The sequence below is a fragment of the Saccostrea cucullata genome, unplaced genomic scaffold, assembly GCF_032062105.1.
Source record: "Saccostrea cucullata isolate Sc308-1 unplaced genomic scaffold, CSIRO_AGI_Scuc_v1 ctg11947, whole genome shotgun sequence".
Classification (NCBI taxonomy): Eukaryota; Metazoa; Mollusca; class Bivalvia; order Ostreida; family Ostreidae; genus Saccostrea; species Saccostrea cuccullata.
Window position 1 is genome coordinate 1,992 of NW_026922082.1, and position 11,059 is coordinate 13,050.

The window sequence follows — 11,059 nt, forward strand, 5'->3', positions numbered from 1 at the left end:
AAATCATGGGAGATCCTATATATATCAAATAAAGACTATGTCAACTTTCAATCATCTTTAATTTAAATAAAGATTACTGAGTGATCTATTAGGAAAATAAGAAATGAACTTGTATTTCTAGTGATAATGTAGAAATAGATAATTTTGCAGTTCAAAATACAACATTTCGTAATAGAGAAGTCAGTATAAATCGGAGGTGGTATAATAATTGAAATGATATTTTATTTTTCACTTCATATATTGGATTTTCTTAACATGCCCGGTATAATTTTCTGCAACAAACAAATCGTCTCTTTTATCGACATATAAACCATATGGGGACTTTAAATCGCAGTTTTTTATGCAACAGAGGAACAGGCCATCCTTATTAAGAATGTGGATACAGTTGTTTTCTCTGTCTGTGGTAAGGATCTGACCGAGACTGTCTGTTGCTATCCCATAAGGTACGAATGATTTGTTGTTCTTTGTAGTAGATGGATGACCGGTGTATCTAAATCGGACTTTTCCGCTGTGGTTAACTATAACTAAGGCACTGACATCCTTGTCAGCCACACATATATCCAGGTTTCTGTTCTCACTGATGTACTTTGTTTCATGCTTTCCTGAATACAAAGGTTCACCTTTATCACCAAACTGGATTGTTTGTGTCTCTTTAAGACCTGAGAAACGAACAACTTTGGACTTATTTTTATCGTCACTGCACATAGTAACCAGGAGATGCCCAGAAGACGTGACACAGAGATTAATAGGTGTCCAGCCCTGAAGTTTGATCACCTCCTCTGTCTGTCCATTCCTTACTTTATACACAGTTCCATTACTCCAGTCTGAGTACAAGAGATCGCCGTCATCTGTCACTGCTATATCATTCGGCATTCTCCCAGATTTTGTTTGAATTGTCTTCATTAGTGAGCCATGAATGTTGTAACATTTCAAATCACTAACCTTGAGTGTCCTTGTCCAGATTTCTGCACCGAAACAGGTAACACCGAGAAGGTTGTCGTACCTAGTATTTATAGTAGTGTAAAGTTTCGGTTCTTTCAACAGCTCCTTGGTAGATGTCTTTAATGTGTAGCTATTTTTCTTTTTGCTTTTGGATAACGGTGTCAGGGATCCAAACAACTTGCTGAAATGATCTATTTCTTTTGTTTTTGAATTGAACGTTGGTAGTGATACATGAACTCTCGGAAGAAGATTGCTGAATTCTTCGGTTTGGGAGATATAATCCATGGCCAGAGACACTTCATTTGATTCTTTAATTCTATTCAGGTTAAGCAATGTTTTGTCAATCCGACTTTGTATACGTTTGATTTCATTTAAATGTTTTTGCAAAATGCTCATATGTTGGGATTTTTGTTCTTCAATTTCTGCCTTCATTTGATCAACAATGGTATTGATTACTCTATGGCAGTCTTCCCCTTATTCAGTCACTGCTGTTGTTAGTTTCTCATATTCTCCATCCAGTTTAGATATCTGAGTTTCTAACTCTGTAGCTATTTCTTCACATGTTGGAAAAAAAATGTTTTCGATTTCTTCAGTGTCTTTGTTTATGACTTCTAGTTTTACATTATAGATATCTGAGAGAAGTAAATGGTATGGCCCTTGTGTGTATCAGATATTATACACACAAGGAACATACAGAAATATCGCATTCTTTGCAATAAAATTTACAGTTTTTTGTTTGATGTATTGTGCAATTAGGATAAATCAAGGTTGAGTTTCTTTGTTGAAATGGTACCACTTTATGTTTGTCGTAATCATCAGAAACATGTTTTCCAATACAAGAAATGCACAGGTTGACTTGACATAAATCACAAAAAATCTGCGCTATAGCGTCCTCGCAAAGGCCACATCGGTTGGTAATGTAGGTAGGATCCATGGCGAATCTAAGTTTTAATAAAAACAGTTATATGGAGGAACAAAATTTGAAATAACTGAATTTAAATCGGTCAATAAAGAAATGTTTTGCTGCTCATACAGATATTGATTAACCATTGTTTCAGAGGAAAATAAATGTTTTATTCTCGAAAATAAAAATGAGTAACATTTCACTCTTAATATAAAAGATAAGTTATATGTTCAATATCATATTTATATCATGGCGTATATAGAACTTAAAAAAAAAATAATTTGGTCAGAGATATGTCAAAGGACACACCCTCCTTCGTCTATTTAGTTATCTAAAAATAAATTTATACTTCTGTGCAATTTTATGCCAATCAAGCTACTTACCTGTATATTTAAATCATTTTAACATATAACGCCGATGCATAAAACGGTGTTTTCTTTTTTCTGAAATTGGAATCACAAATAACGGCCCGTGTTATCTTCAAAGCGGCCTTGGGATAAATGGCTAGGTACTTTGTAAGGTCTGGTGTAATGTAGAATTATCTTTCTTGAATTATTTTCCTATGTTGTATTCCTTAACGACAGGAAAACCTCGAAAACAAATATATGTTGCACGTTTCAGTGAATGTGCTAGAATTTTTTTTCTAACTCTCATTGAAATATTAACAGTAGTTATGATAAACTTTAATGGCACTGTACAACAATATTTTCAAGAGGAGATATAATTCAGATGTGGATTCTAATAAATTTATTTACATGTAATTCTAAATCTCAAATTTTACTTTAATCAATCGTATTTAAAGAAGCACTCCTCATGATAATTTATACTCAGATATTTATGACATCATAGACAAATTCATTTTGAGATGAAAATGGAAATCGTAAACTAATCTACCATATTATTGAATATTTTATCAGATAAGCTTACATCTGAAGTATTTCTTACGACCACAATCACTAGACAAAATGCGCCGTTCATATAATTTTGCAGCATATATCAGATGTATATCTTAGTTAACAAATCTGGGAAAAACTACAAGTATATTAATCCAAAGATTCTGGATGAAAACAGTACCACCGGAGAAAAGATGTTTTAAAATCCAGCAAGCAAATTCAAAAAATTGTGTTCCTCATCTTTCGGTGTCTTTTTGGGTGAGATGTAATTATTTATGGCATATTGTCAAAAATATGAACGCCCTATCATATGTCATTCAGAAGTTATCAACGAAGTTGCATTTTCTTAAGTAAGGTCAATGGTCAAGGTCAAGGGGTCAGAAATCATAAAATGCTCGGAAATATCTTGTCACAGGTACTGCACATGTCAAATATGAAAGCCCTATCTCTTCTCAAAATAAGGAACAATACGTGTTTGTGAAACACTGATGACCCCATATGGCAACGTACCGAAGATTAAATTTCTTTTAAATGCAAATTAAATATATTAGTATCCAAAGTAGTGTCCTCTCACAAGAAATACGACTAGCACCACCTGTTCAAAAGTTATGGCCAAAGATAAGTTTTTGAAAGGTAGGTCAAACTTCAAGGTCAAAGGGTTAAAGTTGTTGGTTTCTTAAGGTCTTGTCACAAGTATTACATATGTGAAGTATGAAAGCCCTAGCCCTAACCGTTCAAAAGTTATGGCCAAGGTTAAAGTTTTTAAAAAGTAAGTCAAAGTTCTTGATATCCAAAGAAAGCTCTTGTCTCAAGAATTTAAAATGTGAAGTATGAAAGCCTTAGCCCTAACCCTTCAAAAGTTATGGTCAAGGTTTTTTTTAAAAGTAGGTCAAACTCAAAGGTCAAGGTCAAAAGGTCAAAGTTCTTCGTATCCAATGAAAGGTCTTCTCAAAAGGATTACATATTTGGAGTATAAATGCCCTAGCCCTTACCGTTCAAAAGTTATGGCCAAGGTCCAAGTTTTCTCATAAGTACGGAAATCTCCAAGGTCAAGGTCAATAGGTCAAAGTTGTTGGTATCCAATGAAAGGTCTTGCCACAAAGAATACATATCTGAGATATGAAAGTCCTAGGATCTACCGTTCAAAAGTTATGGCCAAAGTAAAAGTTTGGAATTTTTTGTGTAAAAGTGGGTCAAACTCCAAGGTCAAAAGGTTAGATTTAGTGGTACCCAAAGAAAGGTCTTGTGTCACAAGTAATACACATGTGAAATAAGAAAATCATAGCTCTACTATATCAAAAGTTAAAGTTTTTGTGATGGACGGATGGACAAACGAATGAGATTTAATGTCACCTCGCTTTTGCGAAAGCGGGGGACAACAAAACTTACAGCCAATACTTTTTTCAGAATGAGAGAATCAATGTATATTGCAATGTATACTGCACTTTGCTTGTATTGGCTTAACTAATAATGTTGGTGTCATTAAACAGATTAAAACCTATATTTTAATATAAAAGGTACCATATGAATAGCAACATAAATTTTTGATGATCCTTCGTGTCTAGGAAAGAGTTATTGACCTTTATCTGACCTTAATACGTAAATAAGAGGCTTGAAACGCCATCAGAAAGTGATATTGTCCTTTGTGAACAGACCTTTATTAAAATAAATATCACGAACATACCTTGAAACACGTAGTACAAAATGATAGTTATTAAACATTATATTACTTATTACTTTTGTTAGTGAATGCCTCAAAGAGATATTCCTCTAGTCACATTGTTATTTTCTATCGCGAAATTTTTTCTCTCTCCAAATTTACAGGGTTATTTCTCTTTGTTTTCCCAAATAACATATTTTATGAAAATCCTTATAAATGTATACATAAATACGAAAAATTATTCAAATATATATGTTAACTTTGGAAAATTGACTTGGAAGTTGGTGGGAAAACAATACCATCTTCGCCGTTCTACAAAAACTACACTAGAAACTCTAGTATTTTTGAAAATGATTTTTTTAGACGAATAAAACTTGCAATCAGTTTTGAAATTCATGCATATTAAAATAAACATTTTTCCAATAGTTCATGGCTTTGAAGTAACAACAAATGACTCTTCAACAAACATAAATTTAAGAAAAAACACGGAAAAATTGTACAGGGTTTAGCACAGTAGAGCACATTTTATTGTTTCAGAGAAGTAGTATAATTGGCGTTTTCTCTATTTCTGGAGCTCCAGATCAAACATGTAGAGAGCCAGTCCAGCACTGTGCGATTTCTTCATCAGATTCAGGTGAGCTACAAGGTCCCCGAGACGTTTGATGATTCGTACCTGGCTGTCTACGAGGTTCTCATCTAAGAACAGCTTCATCTGGATTCAAATAAAAAATATGACTGTCTTTATATCCTTTACGTAATTTAGATACTTTATCCTTTTACATTATATTAATTATTGCTCTTCTCATTTTGAATTTTACTTTCAAAATTTAATATAGACAAACAACTTTTACAAGTACACAAATCCACGCAATATGATTTTACTTAGTCGTTGGCAGAATAGGCCATGGCTGCATTAATTAATGAACTGTTAACAGCTGAACCCTTGGATCAGATGTTCAACGCGTGGTGCCTAAATCACGTGACAATTCAAGGAAGATAATCATACAAAAACAAACAAGCTGTGTTTGACTCTCAGATAAACTGATCTAATAAATAGCATTCAATCCTTTTATTGATCAAATCTTATTTGACGCCCCGTTTGAAAAAAATTCACTCAAATTGAGAAGTCAACGTAATTAAGTACAATGCTTCAAATGTATAGACTCGGCACTCTGGGTCATTGAGCAGTGAGGTTTCATTATCTTTTCATCTCCTGTGGTGACAAAAGTGGTAAGGTCTCCAGAACCCACAACTTTCGGTTCAGAGTACCAAGTTTCTTTTTTAACAATTATCCCCAAAGCTTGCAAAAAAAAAAATTGAAAAAAAAAAAAAATGAAGCAATGACCCATTCGACCTTAAAATTACATGTTTATGACACATTATGTTTCCCAGAAATGTTCGTTAAATGTCAGTAGGTAAGGGTCATTTTACAAAAAAAGATTTAGCCCTCTTCCTGTTATTCATCACACCTGCAGTAAGCTCTTTGTATTGATTAGGAAGCAGAACATTCCAGTCAAACGCAGTAAAAAAATAGAGGCACAACAATTGGTATAAAGCAAGTATCCACGATAGAACCCAGTGAGAGATTATTTTGGCTGATGAGGTCATTTTTGACAGCATAACAGATCTTCATATCGAATTTTTTTTTATATAAAAAGTATCATGGTCATTTATTGGGTTTCCTCTTGTGATATTGTATTAATGTCACCAAGAGGACACGTGATTCTGGAGGGGAAGGGGAGGTGGAATTTTTTTTTCATTTCGTTTATTTATTTCAATGTCTGCTTTCTGAGAATGAATTAAGAGGTATTAAAAGCAAATACGTAAAGAAATTTTTAGGAAGGTGGACTAAATTTGGGGGGTAATGAAACTTCTAAAGCCGATTTCCGTAAAAAAGAACTTTTAAGAGATCTGTTAAACCTTGGTGGGTACTTTTTCATGCACTATAGATCCCCCCTCAACTATGATAAAAATTCTGTGTTTCTCTGGTAGTCATATACAAAAAAGAAGAAAATTACGTACTTTTCTTGTGGTCTTTGCGAATCATTTTTCAGTAAGATATACTTAAATTTATTGTAAAGAAGACCGAAAGTTGTGTTCAGATTCTTTATTCAATAAAAATTTCGTATCATGTTTGGATATTTCATATTGTTTCAATCCATATATATGTATTTGATTTTATTAACATTAACGCTATTACAATCTGCAATAAAAGATCGTCGCTTTTGTCTACCTGTAAATCAAACTGATTTTTCTGATAAGAGTTAAAAATATAACACAGGAACTGTCCATCCCATCCAGGTCTATTTTAGAAGTTGTGTAAATAAAACGCGCATTCTCAACAACTTTGAGGAACTCATTTCCGTTTATTTATTTACTCATTATTTCAGTAAACTTTTAGATCAGAGACAACATAAAAACTGCCAAATTTGTCACAGAAATTAAACACAATTTAATAATTGTGCACAAATTAAAAAATAGTACATTAAGGAATCAGCACGTTCGACAAATAAAGAAAAATGAATACGCATCACACTGCTGTTCTTTTCCTTGTATCTAAACATGTAAATTAGCAATAAAAAGGATTCTGCTGACAATGAAGGACCATTTTTAAACCCCACTTCAACTTATGAATTCTTTCACATTTTAAAGTATATTATACCATATGTTTGGTTTATATTATCTAGTAAAATTTAGAACAAGTTAAAGCTGAACGCGAATCGTAAATAAGCAAACGCCATTTTTAATAAAACTATCTATAATATAAAGAACTGGGGTACATACTGTGCATTGCTTTATTGCCACTGGTATACGTATCGGCGTCTAATGGTGACCCGTGTTCGTGCTGTTTTTTTTAACAAACCCTTTGTTTACAATTTTATGCAGTGTCGTGGTTGTTTGTATAATGCATAGAACTGTGCAACTGTTGTTAGTATTTTTGGTTTCTTACTCTCTTGCATAAGAAGTTCACCGTTATTTTTTGTCGCTACGAATGATGTATAGCATACGTCAATCTACACTGGTGACAATTGATGACACTGAACAGTGACTTAGTAAGCAGCTTTATATAGGGGACCTCAGATATAGCAAGTGCATAATTGAATATGGCGAACAAATTATTTTTGTGAATCGTGGAATCGAGCAAAGTCAATTTGGAAAAACGTATAATGGTTTGCTTAGAAACAATATTAAATAGCATTTTCAAAACGGTATTTTATTTTTTAATCACTTCATATATTTGATTACCCTAACTTTACCGCTATAATACTCCGCAACAAATAGATTGTCCCTTTTATCCACATATATACCATGTGGATCCTTCAGGTCACAGTTATCTATATAACGGATGACTCTCACTGTCATTGGTTATTCCAAAAGGATAAAATGGCATGGTCTTTTAAAATGAAGGATTTCCAGTGTGCCGAAATCGGAGTTTTTCACAATGTTTAACCACCTCAAAAAAACAAGCTTCCCAGTCCGCTACACATATGTCCAGGTTATTGTTTTCAGAAATGTATTTAATTTTGTTATTACCTGAATATAGATATTCTCATCATCAAATTCGACTGTTTGTTTCTTTGTGGAGCCCCAAAAGCGGACGACTTTGGATTGAGTTTCGGCATCATTATACATGGTAATCAGGAGATCACTAGAAGAGGTGACACAGAGATTTGAAGGTATCCAGTCCTGTAGTGTACCATCTCCTCGTCTGTCCATTCCTTACTTTATTTAAGTTTTTGTTATCCAGTCAGAATACACTAGATTCCCATCGCATGTAACTGCTATATCATATGGTGTCCCCACTGATTTTGTCTTGATTGTCTTCACAAGTGATCCACGAATATTTAAGCATTTCATATAACTGACACTTCTTCCTCTTGTCAAGATTTCTTCTTCACCGAAACAGGTTACACTGAGGAGATTTTCATACCCACTATCTATAACGGTGATAAGTTCTGGTTTTCCTGCAGTTTTCTGGTGTTTAATTCTGGATTTTTCTTCTGTTTTGTTGGATAAAGGTGTCAGTGATCCAAACAACTTTCTAAACTAATCTTTTTCTATTGCCTTTGCACTGAAGGTTGGCGTTGATACTAGAATTTTGGGGGGAGGTTCGCAGAATTCATTGGTTTGGGGAATATTCCATGATCACGGACACTTCATTGGATTCTTCCATTCTACCTAATTCCAGCAACGTGCCTTCAATCTTATCTTTTATTTGTTTGATTCCATCTAAAGAGTTTTGCAGAAAGCTGATATGTTTGATTTTTTGTTCTTCAATTTCTGTCTTCATTTTTATCAACGATGTCATTGATAACTCTGTGACAGTTTTCTCCGTGTTTGGTCACCCCTTTTGTTTGTTTCTCATATTCTCCATCCAAGTTAGCTTTCTGAGTTTCTATGTCTGTTTCTACTTCTTCATATGTTAGGAAAATTAAGTTTTCTAATTCGTTAGTATCTTTTCTTATTACTCCTTTCTTTGCATTATAAATATCAGAAAGAGTTGAAATTTTATGTACCTTGTGTGTATTAGATATTATACAACACAAAGAGCATACAGAAATATCGCATTCTTTACAATGAAATTTACATCTTTTCGTTTGATGTAATGTACATTTAGGATAAATCAAAGTTGATTTCCTCTGCTGGACTGGACTACTTTATGTTTATCATAGTCATCACAAATATACTTTCCTATAAAGGAATACACAGGTTAATTTGACAGAAATTACAGTACATCTGCACTATAGCCTCCTCACAAAGGTCACATCGAATGACATCTTGTGCATTTTTGCTGGGATTCATGTTGAATCTGAAATATAAATGAATAGACAGTTCTATGAAGAATCTAATTTGGAACTGGGTTTTAAAATGAAAATAATATAAACAGACTATGAAAATAAAATATATTGGTTTGGCAAATATTGATAACATGTATTAGTTACTTCAAGGCAGATATTGTTTACCAGGTGGTAATTTCAAGTGAGGGAGGGGCTTATTTTGTACAGGTGTGAATGCCTTAACGGCTAGCAGTCTAACTGTAGTCATCTGTCTCCTAATCCCTATACACAGGAAGTGATTTAATACACAGTAAATCCCAGGTGTAAAGCTTTACCTGTGTTTAGGATTTTGAGACAATTTGAAAATTAGTAGCAAAAGGGTTTTTCAATCATATATTGATTTATTTTGACTGTTTGGAAACACCCCTACCCATTTGAAAAAAAAATTATTATGATATCATACTCTAAATTCAAATATTAAAACAAAGATAGTTTTAGATGTTAGTGGATCTGTAAATTAAAAAAAAAACTGTAACAACCAAATTAGACTTAATTCATTCATCCCAAGGATCCCATCTTTTAAATGAAAAAAGACTTTAAGAGCCGTGTTAACTACATTTTACTAAAAAAAATCCAGATTTATCATAACCTTGATAAAGCTTTGTCACCATGATATGTTTTAAAAAGATTGCTTGTAAATTCTTATTTGATTAAAAAAGGAAATCATATTAAGTGACCCATGATTGAAAATTATTAGCTCACCTGAGCCGAAGGCTCAAGTGAGCTTTTCTGATCAAAATTTGTCCGTTGTCTGTCGGCGTTGTTGTCGTTGTCGTTGTTGTCGTCGTAAACTTTTCACATTTTCATCTTCTTCTCAAGAACCACTGGGCCAGGAAAGATGAAACTCATGTGGAATCATCCTCAGGTAGTGTAGATTCAGGTTTGTTCAAATCATGACCCCCGGGGGTAGGGTTGGGCCAAAATGGCCGATCAAAGTTTTACAAAGGAATATATAGAAAAAATCTTAAAAAATCTTCTCAAGAACCACTGGGCCAGGAAAGATGAAACTCATGTGGGATCATCCTCAGGTAGTGTAGATTCAGGTTTGTTCAAATCATGACCCCCGGGGGTAGGGTGGGGCCAAAATGGCCGATCAAAGTTTTACATAGGAATATATAGAAAAAATCTTAAAAAATCTTCTCAAGAACCACTGGGTCAGGAAAGATTAAACTCATGTGGGATCATCCTCAGGTAGTGTAGATTCAAGTTTGTTCAAATCATGACCCCCGGGGGTAGGGTTGGGCCAAAATGGCCATCAAAGTTTTACAAAGGAATACAGTGGCTGGAACGTTATTGTTGACAAACCAATCGTGTAGAATCGTTTGTGCATCGTGCGTGATCGTTCGTGTAACGTGCGAGATCGTGCGTGTAACAGACTCAATCGTTTGCGGTTTTAATCGTGCGTTAACGTACGTTGAGAAACGTGTAAGTTTCGTTTTGTAAGTTTTTATCGGAATGATATCTGTGGAACAATTATTTCGTTTATATTTAATTTTTTAATCCAAATAAAAGGAATGAAGCGCAATTTACATAATTGAATGCGGAACAAACTATATGTAACTATCGCTTGTAAACAAGCAATATAGTAAGTCGTGCAATATTATGTTCTCGTCAAATAGCGTACTAAGATATTTTACTATACTTTTCTGAATTTCATTCTTGTTTGCTGCTAATTGTGGTAAGATTTTTTTTTAATTTTCAAATTATCTTAAAGAAATATTTTTACAAATTAATAAATATTTTTCAAATTTAATCAAACTTTAAAAGTAGTACATTGTTGGAATTAATTATTTACTTACTTGAAACTTCTTTTGGGGGATCT

The 11,059-nt window shown here is 33.5% G+C and overlaps 1 protein-coding gene across 1 annotated transcript; it reads right to left on the reverse strand.

Moving 5' to 3' along the window:
* Window positions 1–228: 228 nt before the first annotated feature.
* LOC134261163 (uncharacterized) lies at window positions 229–1,374 on the reverse strand. Its single transcript, XM_062743614.1, has one exon. The coding sequence runs from the start codon at window positions 1,372–1,374 to the stop codon at window positions 229–231; it is 1,146 nt and encodes a 381-aa protein (XP_062599598.1).
* Window positions 1,375–11,059: the final 9,685 nt, after the last annotated feature.

Coding starts and splice junctions, on each gene's coding strand:
- LOC134261163 (XM_062743614.1), bottom strand. CDS start 1,374: ATGAAGGCAGAAATTGAAGAACAAAAATCCCAACATATGAGCATTTTG.